We start from the raw sequence: 20,862 nt of genomic DNA on the forward strand, positions 1-20,862 counted from the left end.
GGACCTTTTGAGATCCCCTCCCATCTGCATTGGCACGCCACCTGGTCAGATCTTGATCAGGTGCCATGCTGTTAAGCTGTCTTGGATGCAGTTTCCCTGTCGTATGTAGAAGATGCTGTCTTGCAGCAGTCAACCTAGTCCTCTGCCTGGCTCTTCCAGTTTTTCTGACCCCTCTCCCATTGTATTCCCTGAGCCTTCAGTATAGGGGTTGTACTGTTGACGTATCAGTTGTGATCGGGTACCCCACTGCCTTCTGTATTTTGATCACTTGTGAATTTCTGAAGTCATGGTGGCATCTTTGTTGCTTACAGATGTAGTTAGTACTACCCTGGTTAAGGGAGGTGGCAGTAATAGGTTCTCCTCAAGGTCACAAGCCATGGTGGTTGGCTATGTTTACCGTATTAAACATGAATTCCCTCTGGTTGACAGTGGCTTAGCTCACCTACGCAGCTGTTGCTTACCCCTAAGATATCAATGTGACAACTGTCCCCTTGGAGACATCTTATCTGGCCAGTCACTGCAGTTTGTGGGCTGTACAGCAGTGTAGGGCTGGTGATTGATCTCCTCCATTGGAGGCTGAGCGATGCTCCTGCAGATTCTTGCATTAATCCTCAGGGAGGAGGCTTTCGGGTCAGTTCCAGCTCAGGTCCTCCAAACCCTGTGCCTGAAGTGTGTGCTGTCTCTGCAGCAGGGGTCTACCTTTGACTTCTGGAGGCAACCACAAGGGACAGCCACAGCCTGGACTGTTTTGGGACTCTACGTGGACTCCTCTGACCAACAGCTGGAAACGAAGGTCCCCATGCCTAGCACTTGGGGTTTTGTTAGTCAATGACACTCTCTCTCTCTCTCTCTCTCTCTCTCTCTCTCGGACATTTTTGTTTTTTACATTTCAAATGTTACCCACTTTTCTGTGGGGGTCCCCCCCTCCCCAGAAACCCTCTATCCCATCCCCCCTCCCCCCTCCTGCTTCTATGAGGGTGTTCACCCACCCACACCACACCCACCTTGATTCCCCCACACTGGGGCATCTATCAAGCCTTCATAGGACTAAGGACCTCTCCTCCCATTGATGTCTGACAAGGCCATCCTCTGCTACATATGCAGCCAGAGCCATGTGTGCTTCTTGGTTGGTGGTTTAGTCCCTGGGAGCTCTGGGGGGGGGGGGGGAGGTGAGGTGGGTCTGGTTGGTTGATGTTGTTCTTCCTATGGGGTTGCAAACCCCTTCAGCTCCTTCAGTCCTTTCTCTAACTCCTCCATTGGGGACCCCACTCTCAATCCAATGGTTGGCTGTGAGCATCTGCCTCTGTATTTGTAAGGTTCTGGCAGAGCCTCTCAGGAGACAGCTGTATCAGGCTCCTTTCAGCAAGCATTTCTTGGCATCCACAATAGTTGATGACTCTTGAGGGGAGTATTATCAACCCAAGTGGGGGGAGTATTATCACCCCAAGTGGGGGGGGGAGTATTATCACCCCAAGTGGAGTCACTGCATTTAAACTATGTATATGTGTGTGTGCATGCATATACATTTATATGCTTTAAGTAGATATGACAAGTGGTTTTAATATTTAACTGGAAACATACACACACACACACACAAACCAAGACACAATTAAAAAATTTTTAAGAGTTTTAAAAATCCTAAAGTGCATTTGATGATGCTTAGTAAGTGAAATTTCGTGAAGTAAAGGGCTTTTCCTCCTTGATCAGTCCTTAGTTTGTCAAAAATAGATATGAAAGTAATGAGTGTTGAATTGGTAACATGACAATTCAATCTGACTTATTTTTTTAAAAACTGTAAGTGAGCATAGCTAAGGGCTTACCTCCTTTCCAGTAATGCTGGTGCAGTGACATGAACACATGTCTCTGAGATCAAATCTTGGCTTTTCCCTTTCAGTGCAGTTATTCGTGTTGTACAGGTCAGTACTGGATAGAGTGCCCCTTGACTCCCCAGCCCCCCATGGCAGTACTTCCACATGAACACGTCACTGGAAGGAAGTAAAACTAGAACTTCCGGCTAGTTCCATTCTGTTGGGAGCACACTCAGATTCAGGCCATGATTGCTTATTTAAAGCAAGGATTTAGGTTTTCTTGGATCATGTGTATTTGACAACTTTGTCTGTTTACTTTGTCCTTTGATCAACACTTCAATTCAGTTTTACATGTTTTATTTTTATGTGTATGGGTGTACGCGTGTGCACTGTATGCACACAGTGCCCTTGAAGGCCAGAAGAGAACGTTGGGGCCCCTGGGACTGGAGTTAGAGACTGTTGTGAACCAGCATGCAGGTGCTGGGAACCGAACCCAGGTCCTCTGGAAGAGCAGCGTCTCCTTCACTGCTGCCCTGCCCTGCCTGTGCTCAGTTTTAACTGGACAGGATACAGAATCTAAACAGTCCACAGTATAGTTAAAAATAATTTTGGCAAACAAATGTTGAGAATTTATATATGTACAGATACATATTTGTATCAGTGTATTTATCATATTTACACTGTCTGGCATTATAAAAGCAGCCTTTTAGCCCATGTGGTCCTAGTATTGTTGTTTGTTGTTGGAAAGACAGAGTAAAAGATTAAGGCAGATTAGTGTTGATGTAGCTTCTGACTCCTGTATGCTGAGGAATAAAATCCCTCCAAATCTAGATGCTGCTAAAGTGGTATTGCAGGATTACTTGGGGTTGGCACAGAGCCCACGTGCCTGTGAGATGAAGGTCTCTCGCTCTGTGGACTCTGTGCCGTGCAGTGCTCAGGTGGCTCCGTGTGTGGGACTTGTGCTGGTGACATACTGACTCTGTTCCAGGTAATCATTGTCAGGGGAGACGGTCCGCCTTTTCCGTAGTGTAGTGTCCTGATTGGCTCTTAGATGTGAAAGGCACGAGAGTCTTGCTGCAAAGAGTGCCATTCTGGGGTTCAGCAAAGACGAGGGCAGTGTCAGCATAGCCCCAGTATTAAGTCAGTTGTATGGTCAGACTCCTACTGTATTATCCTGGACAAATGAAGGGGACATATTTTCCCTGATGGTTGATGGCTGTGGGGGGTAGAGCACTTGGCTTCCGTAGGTGAGACACCTTAGTTTAATTTTTTTTTAAAAAAGATATATTTATAGATAATAAAATATAAGAAATATGTAATTCATAATTTATTACAATGATTTGGACTGGGGCATGCTGCTGTGGTTATTGCTATTCTGGGGACTGGCTACACACCCTTGTTGCCTGAATCTATCTATTAAGGGTTTCTGCTCCACTTAGATCATATAGTTCTCAAATAAAGAGACACAGAGCCTTTAGATTTATAATAAGCTTAAAAGTGCCAGAGCTGAGCAGATGTCAGCCCTCCGTGCTCTTTTGTAGTCCTTCCTGTGGCGATCCCCGAGATATCGCTTGCCCTGTTCCACCTGGGCTGCCCCTACTCCCTCCCTCAGGCCAGCCCTCGGGGTCACGCCCTCACGATTCGCCTATCCTGTGGCGATTTCCTTCATTTTTCCTCTTCGCTCTCCTCTGGGTCCTGCCTGAACCCCAAGCTGAGGAACCTCCATCCCATCTCTTCTGCCCAGCCCAGGCTGTAGGCATCTTTGTTAACCAAGCAGGGATAACTCGGGAGGCAAAGGTTTACATAGCATCATTTGGTGTACATGAGGATCTCCTTGACTGGGAGATCCAGCATGCCACCCACAGTGAAGGTCAGAGAACAGTTTGCAGGAATTGGCTCTCTCTTTCCACCAGCAGATCCCGGGGGAGGGGGCGTGGAGTCATGTCATCAGGCTTGGTGGCAAATACCTTCGTCCACTGAGCCATCTCATCAGACAGACTAAGGCACTCTGCCTTACAGCAAGTATGATCCTTCACTGATAAGAACTCCTAGTCCCTTGAGATGAAAGGTATCATTCTTCTTATGACAGCACATTTTTATCATTCTGAAGCTGAGAGGCGCACGGTTGGCTTCTCTCAGTTCAGGGAGTGGTCGGCTTTAGTGGCTAGTAAGTTATTTCCACATGTCTAATGTATAAGGGATTTGTGGGTTAAAAAACTGTACTTTTACCAATGCTATTGTAGGGAAATTTGGAAAGTAAAGATTATGTTGGGTGGTAGTGGTAAATATTTTTATCCTGAGCAGTAACAGGAAAAGGTTTTAATAAGAGCAGCATGTGGGATATGTGGGCAGTGGAAGGAGAGTGGGAATATTGAAGGCGGTTTCTTAACACCGGTCTCCTCTTTGCATTTCTAGTCTCTATAACCTGGCTTCACTGGAACTGAGAGAGAATCTTCTTACGTATCTTCCTGAGTGAGTCTCTGGGGAAAATAAGATGGGGTTCTGTGCAGTGCCTGGAAATGTAGCCCTTCCTGCCCCACCCAAATGAACCATGCTTTTAGAAACCAGTCCAGGAAAGAAAGTGTCTTACTCCTCAGCTTGCCTCAGTGTCCCTGAGTGTTTTCCTTGTTGTTGGTTGTTTCAACAGCTCTCTTACCCAGCTAAGGAGACTAGAAGAACTTGATTTAGGAAACAATGAAATCTATAATTTGGTAAGTGTGTATCCCAGAGATTTGATGCTTCTCTGTCCTTAAGATCACAGATGGTTTTGAGGAGTCACTGGAGATGTGTTTCTTCAAGCACAGCTTGAAAACACTTGTTTTCAAGAATTGTACTTCAGTTCACAGTGGTTAAGAAATGTGTTCTGGGGAGAGTCAGGACTAGAGGTCTGAGCACTGGGGACAGGTTTGGGCAGTTTCAGGGACAATGTTGATATGACAACGAACCCGGCTGTGGTACCCTGTTCCTATTTGATGAGTCTCCTTCCATATTGGAAGATGGAGGTCTGGGGTCTGGTTACTATAATGTTACCTTTTGTTTCAGCCAGAATCAATTGGGGCGCTCCTGCATCTGAAGGATCTCTGGTTGGATGGAAATCAACTGTCTGAATTACCTCAGGTTAGTGGGAACTTCAATGTGTCTCCAGAAGTGTATAGCAGCAACTGTAGACTGTGTGTGTTCTCTGTGTCTGTGGGTCTTTCTAGAGGATCACAAGGACAAGAAACATTGTTTCAAAAGCACATTTGGAAACAGGCCTTGAGCTTTCACCATTGTACATCTTGCCACCGGGAGATTGAAAACTACATAAAAGACATAAAAGTCTTTCTTCTCATCTTACTACCCAGTATAACTTGTGTCAAGCCCAGCAGATTGGTACATTACAAAGGCCATAATTCTGGCAGTATACATCTCTGCTGCTGTTTAGTGATGTGCCCAAGTGCTTCGGGGTAATTTGGACTACATTTCCCCTATGGTGGTTGATGTGAAAGCAATATTAAGAGCTCCCAGCATCCTCAGAGCATTCACAGTTTGAGCTGGTGTGCCTCGTGGTCTCTGCTGCTGACAGCTGTGACACCCATGTTCTAGATGAGCCACGGGCCTAGGGCACCTGAGTGGTGTCCAGCAGGCGGGTGTAGTTTCAGAGAGATCAAATGAGAAATCCTCCATAGAAAAGCCCCCCACCCCCACCCCCTTCACAACAGACACTCCTTCCCCACACTTCCTTCCTCCTCTGTCGCAGAGTTTGAATCTTGAGTGCTCAAAGACACTGTGCCTTTCGTGGTGTGGGCGGTGTCATATTTTAAAGCAGTTCTCACACTGCCCACTTGACTATTTGGCCCGGCAGTGATGGGGCTGTGAGCTGTGGGTGGGGAGTGACAGATGGAGGCCAGGAAGTCTGACGCCAGAAGGAAGCACTCATCCAAAAGTTTAGTTGTCACTGTTACAACGCTGCCAGGGTTACTGTGATGTCACTTAACTGACTTAGGGAGCCGAGAAACTAATTAGCCTCTACTTCTGCGGTGCGAGCCGCAGCTCAGAAAGAGGAGCAACTTGCTGTGGCCTTTGACGATGCTTAGATTGCGCTGGAGCGTATGTAGAATCCTTGAGGAGAGAACTCTTGGGTGGGCAAGAGTACTGTGGAATATCAGGAGTGTGGTAAAACACTAGCCACCTGACAACAAAAGGGGACAGCGTGTGTCTGTGCAGATGTGAGTAAATGACCATGGGACATATGGCATTCTAACCACGAAGGAATCGGCGCTCCAACTGGTCCTTCTGTAAGTGCTTATTGGAAAGTCTCATTTGCCTATATATCAAGTGTACTTAACCCAAAGCCTCCTTCACTCTCCCTGTCTGTGATTCACAGAGCTTGTCGTTTTCATCAGAAAGGGGTCCAGAAACTTACTCATGTATTTATGCCTAGAGGTGTGCTAAAGTAACATTCTTAGAACTGAGACCTTAAACGATCTTATGTCATTTTAGTATTTTATGTGTGCGTGGTTTTGCCTTCATGTGTATGACCGTCATGTTTGCTCAGAGCCCCTGGAGGCTAAAAGAAGGTACGGGAGGCCCTGGGACTGTCGTTCCTGATGGTGTACACTTGCATGTGTGGGTGCTAGGGATGGGTCCAAGTCTTCTGGAAGAGTAGCCAGTTGTCTTAATCACCAAGCCATCTCTGTAGCGCAGTACCAGGATTGTTAAAGACAGTCTCTCATGCAGATGCATGCACTGTCTTTTGACCGTAGCCCCCCTTCCCTCCCTTCCTCCGGCTCCCTCATCCTGCTTCCTGCCTGACAACTCCGTGTTCTCTTTATCTCCTTTTCCTGCCAGGCCCACTGAGTCCAGTGCTACCCCTGTGCACATGGGTGTGGGCCTACCCACCATTGGGCCGCATTCTCAAGAAGAAATGTCCCTTCCCCAGCAGCTCCTCACTGGGGTGAGCCTCCAGAGCCCTGCTCAGTCTGTACTGCCCAGCTTCTTCTTGTGCAGGTCCCCACCTCTGATCGGGCGAACTCTGGAGTGCACGCTCAGGAGACTGTTTCCCGGCACCCGCCCGCCCCATCCTCCAGCTCTTCCATGACGCTGGGATGTGGAGCTGGGGTTGGGTTGTGACACCCCCGCTCACCCCAGCCTCCCCCCGCCCCCCCCCCCCCCATAGCAAATTCCTTTGTGCCGTGCAACTTCGAGCCTGTGTTTCTCTTTCTGTGCCGTTACCACAGGAAATAGGGAATCTGAAGAACCTGCTCTGCTTAGATGTCTCTGAAAACAGGCTAGAAAAACTTCCTGAGGAAATCAGCGGCCTGACTTCTTTGACAGACTTAGTCATTTCCCAGAACTTGCTAGAAACAATTCCTGATGGCATCGGTGAGTATTGAATAGAACCAGACCCCGAGTCCACCTGCTGTCCTCTGGAGCGTAGAGCTCCCTCTGCCCCGGGCTGGGATGGAGCGCCTGGGGGGAGGGGGTTTGTTTGTTGGTTTTTGTTTGTTTGTTTGTTCGTTTTTAAAGAAGGAAAGCAGGGAATATTTAATGTAGTATAAGTTTCAAATGCATCTATCTATATCATCCCGATTTGGCAAAACCTATAATATTGTTACTTTCAAGTGTTGGTTCGTATCTTTACTATCCATAATTATAAAAGTGATTAATCAAAATAAGAGGGCGTGTTTAAGGCAAATGCACAATCACTAGGACGTCTCTTATCAGCATCCTAAACAGGTCATGAGGGCATAACTCAGACAGACATCACTAAAACTTAAGAGATGCATTGGGCTTGGGCCTCTTGCTAAGAGTACATTGGGGAATTGCGTTTAAGGGACAGTGATAGAGGTGACCCTTTTACAGTATGTTAGGAGACAGATTTTAACCATCCTTTGGTGTTTCCTTTCAAAATAATGCAGGTATTTCCTCTTTTCTTTCTTTCCCCTTTCTCCTCTCTATCCCTGTCCGCCCCTCCCCCTCCCATGCCCCTCCCCTCCCCTTCTGAGACAGGGTCTTACTACATACCTTTGGCTGTCCTGAAACTAGTTATATAGAGCAGGTTGGCCTCAGGCTCCTGGAGATCTGCCTGCTTGTACCAACCCACCCCATTTTCTTTCTTGTAAAGGAACTTAGACCAGTTCGAGAAGTTAGTACAGAATGAGATGGAGAAAATGTGTTATTTAAGCCGTGAGAAATTTTTTTTTTATCATATCTGTTTCTTGTCTTGATAAACAAGGTCCTGAACTTGTTTTTTGAAGTAGTGGTTTTCAAGTTTTCCTTGTATGTACTACTAATTCTGTGAGAAAAATAAATGTCTGTTAATGTGCTTTTTTTTTTTTAAGTTGTTGTTCATTTGTTTGAATTTCTCAGATAGAAAGTTATATAATCTGAATTTTTGAAAGCAGAATCAATAAAAACACTCAGGCCCACATGCACGCACGCATGCGTGAGAGGTGGGAGAGTCGCAGTATAAATGCACGGAGGCCCCATCACAGTGTTCCTCTAAGGACCTGTTTAACCACAGATTGTAAAGAAGAATGAGACCAAGGTCATAGGAAAATGGGGACTGATGACAGCCCTCAGCTAGGCTACAGACACATGTTTGGCTAGTACCCGTGAAAACTGGATGGGGCTTTCGGGTTTATAGAAAAGATCATTCAGAATCCTATATGGCATCCTGTGCTGGAGAGGCTGGATTTGGAATAGGAGGAATTGGCCAAGGGGAAGCTGGCCTACTGTGGGCATTCCAGGGCTGCCTGTAGCAGCAGAAGGAGAGGGAGCCCTCTGTCACAGACTTAGTGTGTCCCGTAGTTCAGATGGGCAAACTGCTGAGGATCACACGTCTCAGGTTCATTTGAAAAGCTTTAACAGAAACAGACATAATTGCTACAGATGACTTTGTGATTCTTCCTGGAGAAACAAGTACCCCATTCCCTGGCACTCTGCAGGTGGGGATAAGCTTAAGAAGGCGTGTCAAGCTGCACTGTACCCTGGGTATTACGGCAGGCCTTCTGCTAGCGAGGCCCTGCGGAGACCCACGGGGTGCTTAGTGTGTTACTGATTATGCTGCACAATGAGCCAGTTGTTGACCAGGCCTTCCTTGCCCCACAGCAACGCCCAAGATCAAATAGTTCTTCCGCCACTTCTCTTTGCCCAGCTTCATGTTTCTACTTGGGATCTTCTCATTTAGTGGGGAGGGGAGATGTCGTGCTAGGGTCTCAGTAGGCAGTGGAGGATGCCGGTGCTGTTTGATTCCCTGACATCAGCAGAAAGGAAGGCTCTGAATGATGTAGGGTCTGGGTTTTTTCTTTCTATTTTTCCTGGGGGCTCAGAGGTGGCTGTTGGACTCATTCTTCTTTCCTCTTGTCCTCTGGGCATCTGTCTAGACTTCCTGTTCAGAAGTTCTTTGGAGTTTCTGCCTCTTCTGCACACACAGAACTTCTTCAGTTCGGGTCTTCACTGAGCTGTTGCATTCACAGGTGTCTACTCAGCTCTTGTAGTCAGGATGACAGATGAGATGAGGGTCCCTTCCATCCACAGAACTCCTGTTTAAGTTTAAGTTTACATGTTAACTCTTGTTAAGTGCATCAGTAGACAACTGTGAGATTTCAGGTTTTCAGTCTCTCTAGTTAGCCGTTGCAAAATGATTTGTTTCTAATTACCGACTTTCTGATGCACCGAACAAATTACTCTGACTCTCAACCTTTAGTGATCTAAATGAGACTGATACAGTTTGAAAAGCTGGCTGAAGAAAAAAAAACCCAACAACAAACAAGTATTTAAAACGAAAAAGAATAGCAGATAGAGGGGAAAAAGCCCAAGTGGTGATTAGGCAAAGAATCACGGCTAATGAGTTTAAATGACATTTTTGTAGGAAAACTAAAGAAGCTGTCAATCTTGAAGTTGGATCAGAACAGACTCACACAGTTGCCTGAAGCAATTGGGGATTGTGAAAATCTCACGGAATTAGTTCTTACAGAAAACCGGCTCCTGGTAAGTGCCTGAAGACCAACTTCAGTTACATAAGCTGAGAGTGTTTTGACTCCACACTCAAAGCATGCATGCTTACTGAGCTCACACCACACGCACCCCCAGAGAAGTCTCCCTGTAAGCTGTATATGTCTGCGGTGTGTGAGGATCCAGAAGAGGAAATGGCGACTCCCCCGGGGAAAGCCCTGGGGTTTGGATGCTTAGACTGCTCTGTCTTCTGAGTTGGAGAAAGGTGTCTGAAAACTTTGAAGGAGACCACTGCTAACTGCACTCTAGAAACAAGGACTGGAGGCAGCTTCCTCTCCCTAACCAGGGCGAAGAGTGCACGCACCACCTGCCCCAGGGTGCATCTGCACGGTGGCCGCCATCTCTGCTGTCCGCTCCCTTCCTGCTCTCCCTTTGCTATGTCTGTCAGTCCCTCTGCTTGCCTCCTCTTCCTCAGTTGTCTTGTGCACTCTCTTCACTGTCCCCCTTGGTCACGCGTCTTTACCCCGTGTTTCCTCCTTGTCTTCTCTTCTTGCTTCCCCTTTCTCTGTGTTGGTGAGTGCAATATTTTTTTCTTAGGTGGAAAGAACAGTGAGAGACGGCCTAAGAAGAGTGAGACCTTAGGCCTGGCAGAAGTTTCCTGCCTTCGCGGTGGTTCTAGCCTTACAAATAAAAGTTACCACAGTAGTCACCCTCAGATTCGACTGTGATGTTAGCCCCCGTGAGCCCAGCCTGCTGCTGGATGGCGCTGCTGTGCACACAGCCCTGCTTAGCTCTCTTCGTGTCTACCTGAGTCTTTCTGCTCCCCTCACCTCATGGCACCTGAACGTCATTCTGGCCTTCACGTGTCAAAAGCTGCCATCCACCTGTAGTGGTCTGGTATGCGTGCAGAGCAGGTATAAACCTTGAGGGTGTGAGTATGCACTTGCCTGAGTGGAAGAGCATTACCTTTCCTCGTCTCTGCCTTTCACTTATTCTCTTTCAAATATACGATCATATCAACAAAAATTCAGAATACTTAATTACACATCTCCAAGTGACCATTATAGATATTGGGTATTCAAAAGCTATTTCCTTTTGCTGATACTTCTAAAGTTCTTGTAAATTATTGCTTTTTCTGTTGAGCTAAGTTAAAAAAAATAGTTATCAGTTAATAACAAAAGTATTGTTTTAACAGACTTTACCTAAGAGCATTGGAAAACTTAAGAAGTTGAGCAACTTGAATGCAGACAGGAATAAATTAGTGTCATTACCAAAAGAGGTAGGTACTGCTTAAAAAAAAAACGGTAATAATTATTACATGTAAAGGATCAGAAATGCCCATGAGCATTGGCTCTTTTTTTTTCAATGTTTAAGAGATGTATGGTACACTTAAAGTCATGAGTGTGAGCTTGGTTGGAAGACTGATTCCCAGAAATGATTGTCAGCAATGTTAAAGAAAGTTGAGAAAGGCACATCGATAACACTTAAATCGAAGAGATTGATACTTTGATCCAAAGAGAATGACTATTGACAGAAGTGGATAATTTGGGAGTTGGCCAGAGAATGTTGATGATTTTGAGTTTAACTGTCATATTTAACCATAAACCGTTATTGTCCTTATAAAAGTGGACCTCCATACAACCCCGTTTCTCAAGAGATTTAAACCAGGACATGTTGCTGTCTGGGTAGGAATCTTTACAAAGGCGTACCTCTCTTCACCACCATCACTTCCTATTCTTCCCATGTCACCACCTTCCTCCTCTCCCACCATCTACCCCTCTGGCGAAAAGAGACAGTCACCTTCCATTGCCCAGAGGAACTCCAGCCTCTTCAGAGGCTTTAAAGTCCATCAGAGGCGGTGGAAAGAGACCAGAGAGAGACCTCGCAGAGCACGCAGTGTGGAAGGTTTACAGTCGGCGGGGACTGGAGAGCTAGCTGTTCTGGAGGGAGTGATGAGACTGGGCTTCCCCTTGTGTTGTTCTTAATGCTTTGTCACACAGAGGCCGAGTGCCTGGCCCTTTCCTTTCCTTTCCCTTTACTGAATAGTCAGACCGCTGGTGACCTGTTTGTCTTCATGTAAAAATCCTCTTTCCTCCACATTGGCCAGATTCAGTTTTGTTCATATTTCCTTGCCCTGACGCTTCCACTGTCTGTCTTGGAATAATTTCAAAGTTGGTATTTCACCAACCAGAACTTGAGGCCCACCTATTTCTTTTCCTAGGGCTACGGTACAGGGTGTGTGGGCTCTTCTCCTTCCCCTTACCTGGCTTGGTTCTCTGCCCACAGGGCCCAGTTTCTTCTGTGTCAGATGGATAGCTTTCCTGAGTGGAAGCAACAGGATACAGATGAAAAGCACAGCACATTTATAATCAGACACACCTTTAACATGAGCCATCACATCTAAACAAAACGGTCTCCAACAGAAATACTCAAGTCTACCTCTCAGCCAGATTGGGATACAACTAAGATTCTGCTGATCAAAAAAACAGTTGGTTCTGTTCTGTAAGCAGTAAACCAAAACGCAGCTGATAGTGTGGACACCAAGTTTCCCCTTGTAGAATAGCGTGCGTGGGTGGGGATAGGACTGGATGCAGAGTCAGCCCGAGATGTGTCACCTTCTCCCTTACCCTGTGTGGCCCATGGCACCTCTTGTGTAGTCCCACGCTCCCAGTCTCTTCAAGTTTTGATGATCTCCTAAGTTCACAGATTCAGAAATGGAGGCCGGTCAGTCTTTAGCTCCAAAATGACTCTCTCAGCCTGTGCTTCCTGTGGCTAGCAAGTCAAAACAGCAAAGCAAGAAGGGATTCAGGCTGAGCGTGGCCTTTCCACCTGTGTGTCCTGGAGCATGTTGAGAACCTTGATTAAGTAAGGAAAGGTCAAGCGGTCTTCAGTCTGGGTGTTCGGAACATCAATATGGCACAGGGGTAGTTTTGATGCCACTGCTAAGGGGAGTACTTTGAAGGTTAATGACAGCATTTTCCCAGTGTCTCTGGACCCCTCGGGAATCCTTTTTCCAAGGACACATTTTAGCCAAGAACTTTGCAGATGTTTTTTTTATTATTATTATAAAGCTGCCACTGACATTTTAATGGTGATTCATCTTTGTTTTAAGAGTGAATCTCCAACAGTGGTTCTGATTAGAGAGCGGCAGACAGCACCTTTATGTCTGCTGAAGTCCACCACAAAACACGGTTATCTCTAAGGTGTTTACACCTTTACGTTTTGTTCATTTTCTTGGACTTTCTGATTGATTTCCTGGCGGGAACGGTTTTATAAGTGAATAAAATGAATACTTTTTTCTTTAGCCTCTTGGCAAAGTAGAAATGGTTTGAGTTTTTAGGAGTGAGCTCTTTCTAGACTGTAAGACTCAGATCTTCAGCTCTGCCCCCCCAGGTGAAGAAAGTCACCAAGTCCGTGTGTCTGGCTCTGCCGTGGGTCACAGCTTGGCACCCGTGAGAACTGATCTGACTGCTTGTCTCATCAGAGCTCAACAAGTGCACCACAAAGTGTCCCAGCCACTATCAAGTCACCGGTGTGTACAGTTAGTGTGGTCCGCCCTGTGGTTGTGTGTGCGTGAACACTAGCTCTACCTCGATGCTGATACCACCCCATCAAATCTAACACTTTCCTTTGAAACAGTGTATTTGTATTGCCTTTTTTCTCAACCAATTAAGTTGTACACGTAGTATATCTAAGCCAAAACAAGAACCAATCCGTTTTCATGTCCCCAATCCTTAGCTGTGTATCTGCGGTTGGTTTGGCCTGTAGTAGTGTTCCCTATACCGTGCTGTCGTCTCATTTGACTTGGTATCGTATATTGTCAGTCTCCTTACTCTTCAGCCGCATGCATTTCCATCTGTTTTCCCAAATGACTGAAGGGAAGATGTTTGCACTGTTTGGGTCACAGTAAAGGATCCTGTTTGTGTTTCATTGTGTTATTTGTAGTAAACATTTGGAAATCAACGAATGTCTCTTGTTTTCTTAATTGTTAGCTGCTTGGAGTTTTAGAAAAGTCAGGTAAACTTGTCATCTTGTAAGTATTGTTCTGACTCCAGTTCCATCTCAACCTCCCATTTTGCTTCCTAAGTGCATGAAGATCCAACCTGGCTGAATTCTGTGTGTGCTCCTCATTGTACAGTATGGACATCTTCTAAAAAAATAAATGCAATAGCTGCATGGCCCGATCTGTTGTATCAGTATGTGTTTTTCACATTGGTTGAGATTATTCACAAAAGAATGCTTTTCTGTGACTTACACTGTAAGTCACTCAGAAACTCTGAAAGGCATCTTTTGCAGCCTTGTCCACCGTCACTGCATTGTGCTTTGTCAGCGTGATTCTAGCTTGTGGTCGAAAGGCTCCACCTGGCTCGTTTCCTGCATCCAGCATGCGTCTGAGATCCCAGCCACTCACTCTGTGTTTTACTTCTCAGCCTGTGGCTTACGTTTGTATACTCTGGGAGTTGGGAAGAGTTAGGCGGAGGAGAGCGTAGGCAGGGAGCCGGTGTGCGATCACGGGTGTGACGCTGGCAGGCAGCAACTGCAGCATTCCCAGCCAAGTGCTACCTTGAAATACTGTCTGGCCAAAAGAAATTGAGCATATGGCCAAGTTTAGAATACACAGGATATGTTTGTTTGTTTGCTTGCTTGTTTGTTTGTTTGTTTTGTCTGTATTGGATCAAACTGAGAAAAATATCCCAACTACATCATAACCTGTTTGGTCAAATGGGATAAGGTAAAACTTTTGGAACATGCGTAAAAGTTTTTGTTTTATTCAGGCAGTGCACAAAAATTAATTCCCTATTAAGTATTCTGATGTTCAGAAATGTCTGTGGTGATAGAGTATTCATCCCACAGACAGCTTTTTGCCTTTTATACTTTAAGTTTGTTTTAGACTAAGTTGCCCTTTCAGTTTAAGATTATTAATAGTAAGTATAACAGTAAGTATAATGATAAGTATTATTAATAGTATTAATAATAGTATTGATAATAATAGTATTAATAATATTTTATTCTACACATAGTAGAATAAAATACAGTTGACCCTAAGATCTGAAGACGGAGAATACATTCCTAAGTTTGGAAGAGGAGATAAATCATAAGAGAAGCAGTTGACAAGGCCAGCGCCGGCTCAGTGAGGGAAATGCCCACCACACAAGTGTGAGGGCCCGAATCAGTCCCCGCAGTCCTTGTTAAAAAGCGTGGTGCATAACCCAGCACTGGAGAAACAGTGTCTGTTGGCTCCCTGGGGCTTCCTGGCCTGGTGGCCTAGCCTGACTAGGGGGTTCCAGGCCAGCGAGAGACCCTGTGTCTACAAACTAGGAGAATGAGACCCAAGAAAAGATGTGATTGTTCCTGACCTTCAATTGCACACTAAGCTTCTCGTGTGAGAACCACACAGTTGTTTACGATGGACTTGTTACCCAGACTAGATTTCTTATCAGAAAGTGGATTAAAAACAACTTGCAGGTGGGAAGATGTTTCATCCCAAATGAAGAAAATCTCAACTATTATTAGAAAGTTCTTCATGTCCTTGAGCAAAGGATAGAAAAGTAAGCAAAGCACAACATACGTGACACTCGGGAAGGGAGACTAGGGGGTCAGCCCCATTTGGTGGCCACAGAAGAGTGGCAAACGCTGCAGGGGAGTACATGGCATCGTGTAAATATAAATGTCTAGGGCTGTCATTGGAGAGATTACTGATATTATTGAAAACATTAAAAAGTACAAATCCCTTCTGCTTTTGCTCTTCTGTTTCTAGAAGTTTATTCTTATGATATAATCCATGGATGCTTACACACACACACACACACACACACACACACACACACACACACACAAGACTGTATGCTGGATTTTATACAGCAGCACCAAGCATATTCCAAACACCATTCTAGAGACACACGAAGCAGCTCACGTGGGCCAGTCTCTTGTGTCACATGCTTATTTTTGTCTGATTTCTTACTGTACTTTTTTTGATGTGTTGATCAGTATTAACATTCAACAGAGTATTTAAACTAGTGCTGGTAGAGAAGCAAAGAAGTGTTAGAACTGATGATGTCACCATAGTGGTGGCTTACGCCTTTAATCCCAGTACTCAGAAGGCAGAGGTTGTCAGGTCTCTGAGTTTGAGGCCAGCCTGGTCTATACAGTGAGTTTCCAGGGCAACCAGGACCACACAGTGAAACCCTGCCTTGAAAAACCAGAGAGAGGGTGTGTGTGTGTGTGTGTGTGTGTGTGTGTGTGTGTGTGTGTGTGTGTGAAGGGAATCGGGGTAGAACTAACTAGGAACATCGAACATGGATGGATTGTTTAATAATCTGTTACATATCTACAGGGGAAAATACTGTGGAGTCAATAAAATCCTTGAGAAGTATAATGACATTAGAATATGTTCTTGGTGGTGTGTGAGAGTGTTAAAGATTATGTCTTGTTATATGTATGGTCCAGTCATTCGTAGAATCCCCAAACCGTATAATTTTAAAAAATGTTCATGAAATGGGGGACATTTTTATCATAGCACGGGCGTTGAGAAGGATTCTAAATTTATGTGTATTATTTTTGTTCACCTTGTATTTCAGGCTAGATTTTGTTTTCTTTGTAAGTTTTTCTTTTTGCCTGTGAAGTGTGGGTTCTATTCTGCTTCCAATATTGAAAAGATGGGAAAACAGTCTCTTACATGTGAAGATGTGAGGCTGACTGACCGAGAATGCTTCTTTGAATCATTGATGTGATTGTTGTCTCCAGGCTGCTTCATAAAAGTTTAACCTTTTAGAGTACTGGTTCTCAACCTGTGAATTGAGACCCCTTTGGGGGTTGTTGAATGACCCTTTCACAGGGGGTCACTTAAGACCATCCGAAAGACCTGCCTAAGACCACCAGAAAATGCCAATATTTACATTATGATTCCTAACAGTAGCAAAGTAGAGTTCTTAGGAAGCAACTAAAATGATTTTATGGTTGGGGTCACCACAACATGAGGAACTATATTAAAGGGTCTCATTGTTAGGAATGTTTAGAACCACTGCTTTAGAAGCTGCTGTGGCTATCTCCAGATCCTGCCCGGGTTGGCAGACAGTTAAACATAGGATCATTTTGAATTAACATAGACACAAAAGAGCTAAACTAGGGTTTCCTGCTACATTCCATAGTTTTTAGAGACTCCAAATCCAAACCCTTGTATTCTTGGAAGGTATTATTAGTGGTTTAAGGGAGGTTTAAAATACCAGCTTCCTACATAACTGGTAATAGGTTATTTAAATAGCGACTCCGCTTCCCAGAATTTCTAAGTGATAATAGACATTTTATCCTGATGACCGCCAGGGAACCTTCAAATACTGCCTGTAAAACCAAAAGATAGATCAGAATACACACAGATGATTCAGGTAACACGATAGTGAGCTCACGTCAGTCCCTAACTGATGATTCATATAATAGAGTATTGGGGGGTGGTGGTGGCTGTCAGACAGTTGTTAAAAGGTCCAGGTAAACTCTACCAAAAAAAAAAAAAAAAAAAAAAAACAAAGAAAAAAACCAAACAAAACCAAACAACAACAACAACAACAACAACAACAAAAAACCGTCACCACTGCAGCATAGTTCCAAGAATCCCATAAATACGAAGTATTGATTAGACTTGTCATTCACTTCTGTGGCTTTCCCTTCTTGGAGACAGACTAGCTGCCGCATGTCCTGGCAGCAGCATCCAGGACAGGCACCAAATTACATGTGTGGTTCCATTCAGTTTCTTGCTGTTACTTTTGGTTAAAAATGGACCCATCCAAACCTACAGAAGATGTGACTCAGCCTAAAACCTCACACCGATGTGTTGCATGATCTCATGGCCTCCTCTCTCTGTGTGCATGGCACTCCCTCGGGATCCATAGTAAACTCTAGCGTTTGAGCTGTTTTGAAGCTGGTCTTTCTGATATTTTTTTCTAAAAACCAAAATTGTACGCCATTCCCTGCTGGCTGATGCGTAAGCAGGTTTTTGATACGGAGGCGTACCTGACAGCATGACTTTAAGAGTGACCAGGGCCTCCTCTTCCATACTTTGTAGCATGTGCTGTGTGTCCAGACAGCATTCACTATCTGGCTTTGACAGCCCAGAATATAAGAGGCTCATGCACACAGTTGCCTTCCACTGCTTGAACAAAGAGAAAGTGAGAGGAGATGAGGTTATAAGCCCAGCAGATAGCACACACACCCAGAGCACATTTATGCTGTGCTCGAGTGTTTATGATATTAACTTGTTCTCATCTTTAAGGCCCTCTGATCTACTCTAATTAAGCAATTTTTACCATGTAATATATGCATAGGATACAGTTGGAAAATATTGATGGTAGTATAGCTTGGGGTCTCTGTACATGTATTGTACTGGGAGGCGGAGACAGGGCAGCAGCAAGAGGCAAGAGGCCTATCTCATAGTTACAGTGCAGTGTCCACTCAGTGTGCCTTTGGGGGAGTTACTGTCCCTGAGATGACTGTGTAAGTAACTGATACTGCCTGTTTTGTCTCCTTTGGATATGGATAAAGGTTGTCTTTTCAAAGTTAGCCAGAGGTGTGGCTGCTGAGTGCAGCCTTAAAAGACAGGCGTTTATACAGTTCCATAGCCCACACTGCACTCAGGTCTAGCAGAGATGTCTGCTCCCCGGTGAGTTGGAATGGTGTCCTGTGAGAACGTCCCACGAGAGCTTTGTCAGGACCACCTAAGCTTTTCAGAGACAGCGATGTCAGACCTCCGAAGCATGGGGCTTTGTTCCGGGACTTCTAGGTAAAGCCTGTGATTTCCTTCCTCTCTTGCAAGCAGTGCCAAGCCAGATGGGATACAGTCCTATACCTCTTTCATTGGTTTCGAAAATTCAAGAGCTACTCTTGTTATTCTTGCTAGAGCAAAGAAGAGTTTTACTGTCCTTACACCTATCCAGAAGTGGGTGACTTCCACATACAATCTTTCCTAAGCAAGATGAACTGTGTACTTGAGCTATTTAGTAGGTGCTTAGTTAGTGGTAGTGGATGGTGAATGGATAAGAAAGGTAGAAAGGTAGTGCTTTCATCAAGTATTCTAACTGCACGCATATGTGTGCAAATAAGCAGTAATCTGGTCAAGTGACCTTGAGATTTTTGAGTTCCGTTTCATCGTGTTAGAGTGGTGGTCCAGGATTATGAAAGAAATGTAGAAGGTAGTTTATTGTAGTGACCAGAAGGTTATGGATTAGAGGGGCTTAAGGACATTCAGCCAGTTTGGATTACTGGTAAGATTGTTTTATATCAGCAAGGTATTTTTGTAAAAAGTGATCATCTAAGTATACAACGAATAAACTAGTTTTAGTAGAATGACAGGCTTGAATCTGAGACCTGAAAGCGATAGTCCTGCCTTTCTATACATTGGGGTACTCGCTCTGTGACAAGAGACTGCCTTAAAGCTCTGTGTTTTATAATGTTAATATGTTTCCATCTGTCGTGTTTGAACTCTGCGGTTAAAAATATTAATTTGCAATCCTGATATTCTTAGAAGAAATGAGAGGATTATACATGAAATTAAATGTAGCAGTTTTTTAAAGATACATTCTCTTCTTTTAGGGTGATATGCATTGATTCATTCAGACAGTTGAGGATTCAGGAATCTTTCTCTAGTGAGAGGCCCTAAGGTAGTATTTTTCCATGTGTCAGAGAGAAATCAATAGGTCCCTTCATGAGCTTTCTCTCCTCAGGAAGGCAAAGGCTAGAAGAATGCAGTGCTTTATGGAGTCTTGGAGGAGGTTGTGTGTAAGATCAAGTTATTTTTTTCCTCCCCTTTGGTTCAGCTTTTCTGACTCAGAAATTCATGGCCTTTTTGTTCGGGAAAGGCTTGAGCCAGTGTGTCTGGAAGACCACACATTGGAAGTTCAGAACACACTCAGATGTAGACGGAGCTGTTGGTTTAATGCAGTTGTTGAGTTAACAGCAGACCATGACTGAGACAAATGTATATATTTATTAGTGTCACTTCTTGCTAAGATGTTACTAGTTTTGCATTTCTCAAGGGAAAGTGATTTTGTCAAATTAATTTATGAGTGAACAAAAGCTATCAAAATGTAGTTAGTGACGATTCATGCTTATCAGGCCTCTCCTTCCTTTTCTTAACCCTGGAACATTGAAAAGTATGAAGTTATAGGGCAGGCTTTGAACTGTGTATTGGTGCTAATGTTACCTCTAGCTTAATATTTTGAAGTAGAATTGTTTAATTCCTTTCTGATTAAGTAATGCTGCCTGACCATGTGTAGCTAACATTTAACCACTGCACTAGGTATCATTAGTAAAAAGGAACATTGTTCGCCATGCCAGTTTGAACTCTATTACTTATTATCTTTATTCAATTTAGAACGTTTAATGTTTTGTATCATTAATAGTAATCAGATATATATGGTCATCAGTAAGATTTAAAAGTTGTATGCATCTTCCTCATGCCTCTGGCCCGCTTTCCTGCCCGGATACACACCCACCCCTGCTTAAAATGGAGAAAAGAAAAGATGCTTTTCTCTCCCACTGTAGATTGGCGGGTGCTGCAGCCTCACCATGTTCTGCATACGGGACAACAGACTAACTCGGTTACCTGCAGAGGTGTCACAGGCGCTGGAGCTTCACGTCCTCGATGTGGCGGGGAACAGGTAAGGAAGGAGAGACAGATCCACACCCAGCCCAGTCTTTGTCGTGCCTCTCAGCAGCCTGCAGCTTGACTGTATCTTTCTGAGGACTGTACTGCTTTACTGAATAACCACAGGGTTAGGGAATTCTCCATGGGGACCAAACTACTACAGCCAGGCGGAGCTGTGACAGCACAACCTGGGCCACTTCCGAGCAGAGCCCTTCGGATGGGAGTGACTCTGAAAGACAAAGCGGGCCAGAGCTTTTGCCATAGCCTTTATAGATGTTTGTAAGTCACCGTGGGCCTTAGAGAGTCTTCATCTGCAAAATAAGCTCACATCAGTTTGGATTTTGTGTGTGTGTGAGAGAGAGACAGAGAGAGACAGAGACAGGCAGGGGGTAGAGTTTCAATATGTTCCCCAGGCCATCCTCCTCACCCCAGCCTCCCAAGAAGCTGGGAAGAATCACATACCTCCAAACCTGGCTGAATTTT

General features: G+C 44.7%; 1 protein-coding gene across 2 annotated transcripts in view; it reads left to right on the forward strand.

Moving 5' to 3' along the window:
* Lrrc1 (leucine rich repeat containing 1) overlaps positions 1-20,862 on the forward strand; it is a 164,881-nt gene that overhangs the window by 83,078 nt on the left and 60,941 nt on the right. For both annotated transcript variants that reach the window (XM_052187781.1, XM_052187780.1), the window contains exons 5-11: positions 4,224-4,280; positions 4,456-4,519; positions 4,851-4,925; positions 7,028-7,172; positions 9,664-9,782; positions 10,942-11,025; positions 20,277-20,392. In XM_052187781.1, coding sequence (XP_052043741.1) covers positions 4,224-4,280; positions 4,456-4,519; positions 4,851-4,925; positions 7,028-7,172; positions 9,664-9,782; positions 10,942-11,025; positions 20,277-20,392 — 660 coding nt within the window. The remainder of the gene's footprint in view (positions 1-4,223; positions 4,281-4,455; positions 4,520-4,850; positions 4,926-7,027; positions 7,173-9,663; positions 9,783-10,941; positions 11,026-20,276; positions 20,393-20,862) is intronic.

The sequence above is a fragment of the Apodemus sylvaticus genome, chromosome 7 (assembly GCF_947179515.1).
Source record: "Apodemus sylvaticus chromosome 7, mApoSyl1.1, whole genome shotgun sequence".
Taxonomy (NCBI): Eukaryota; Metazoa; Chordata; class Mammalia; order Rodentia; family Muridae; genus Apodemus; species Apodemus sylvaticus.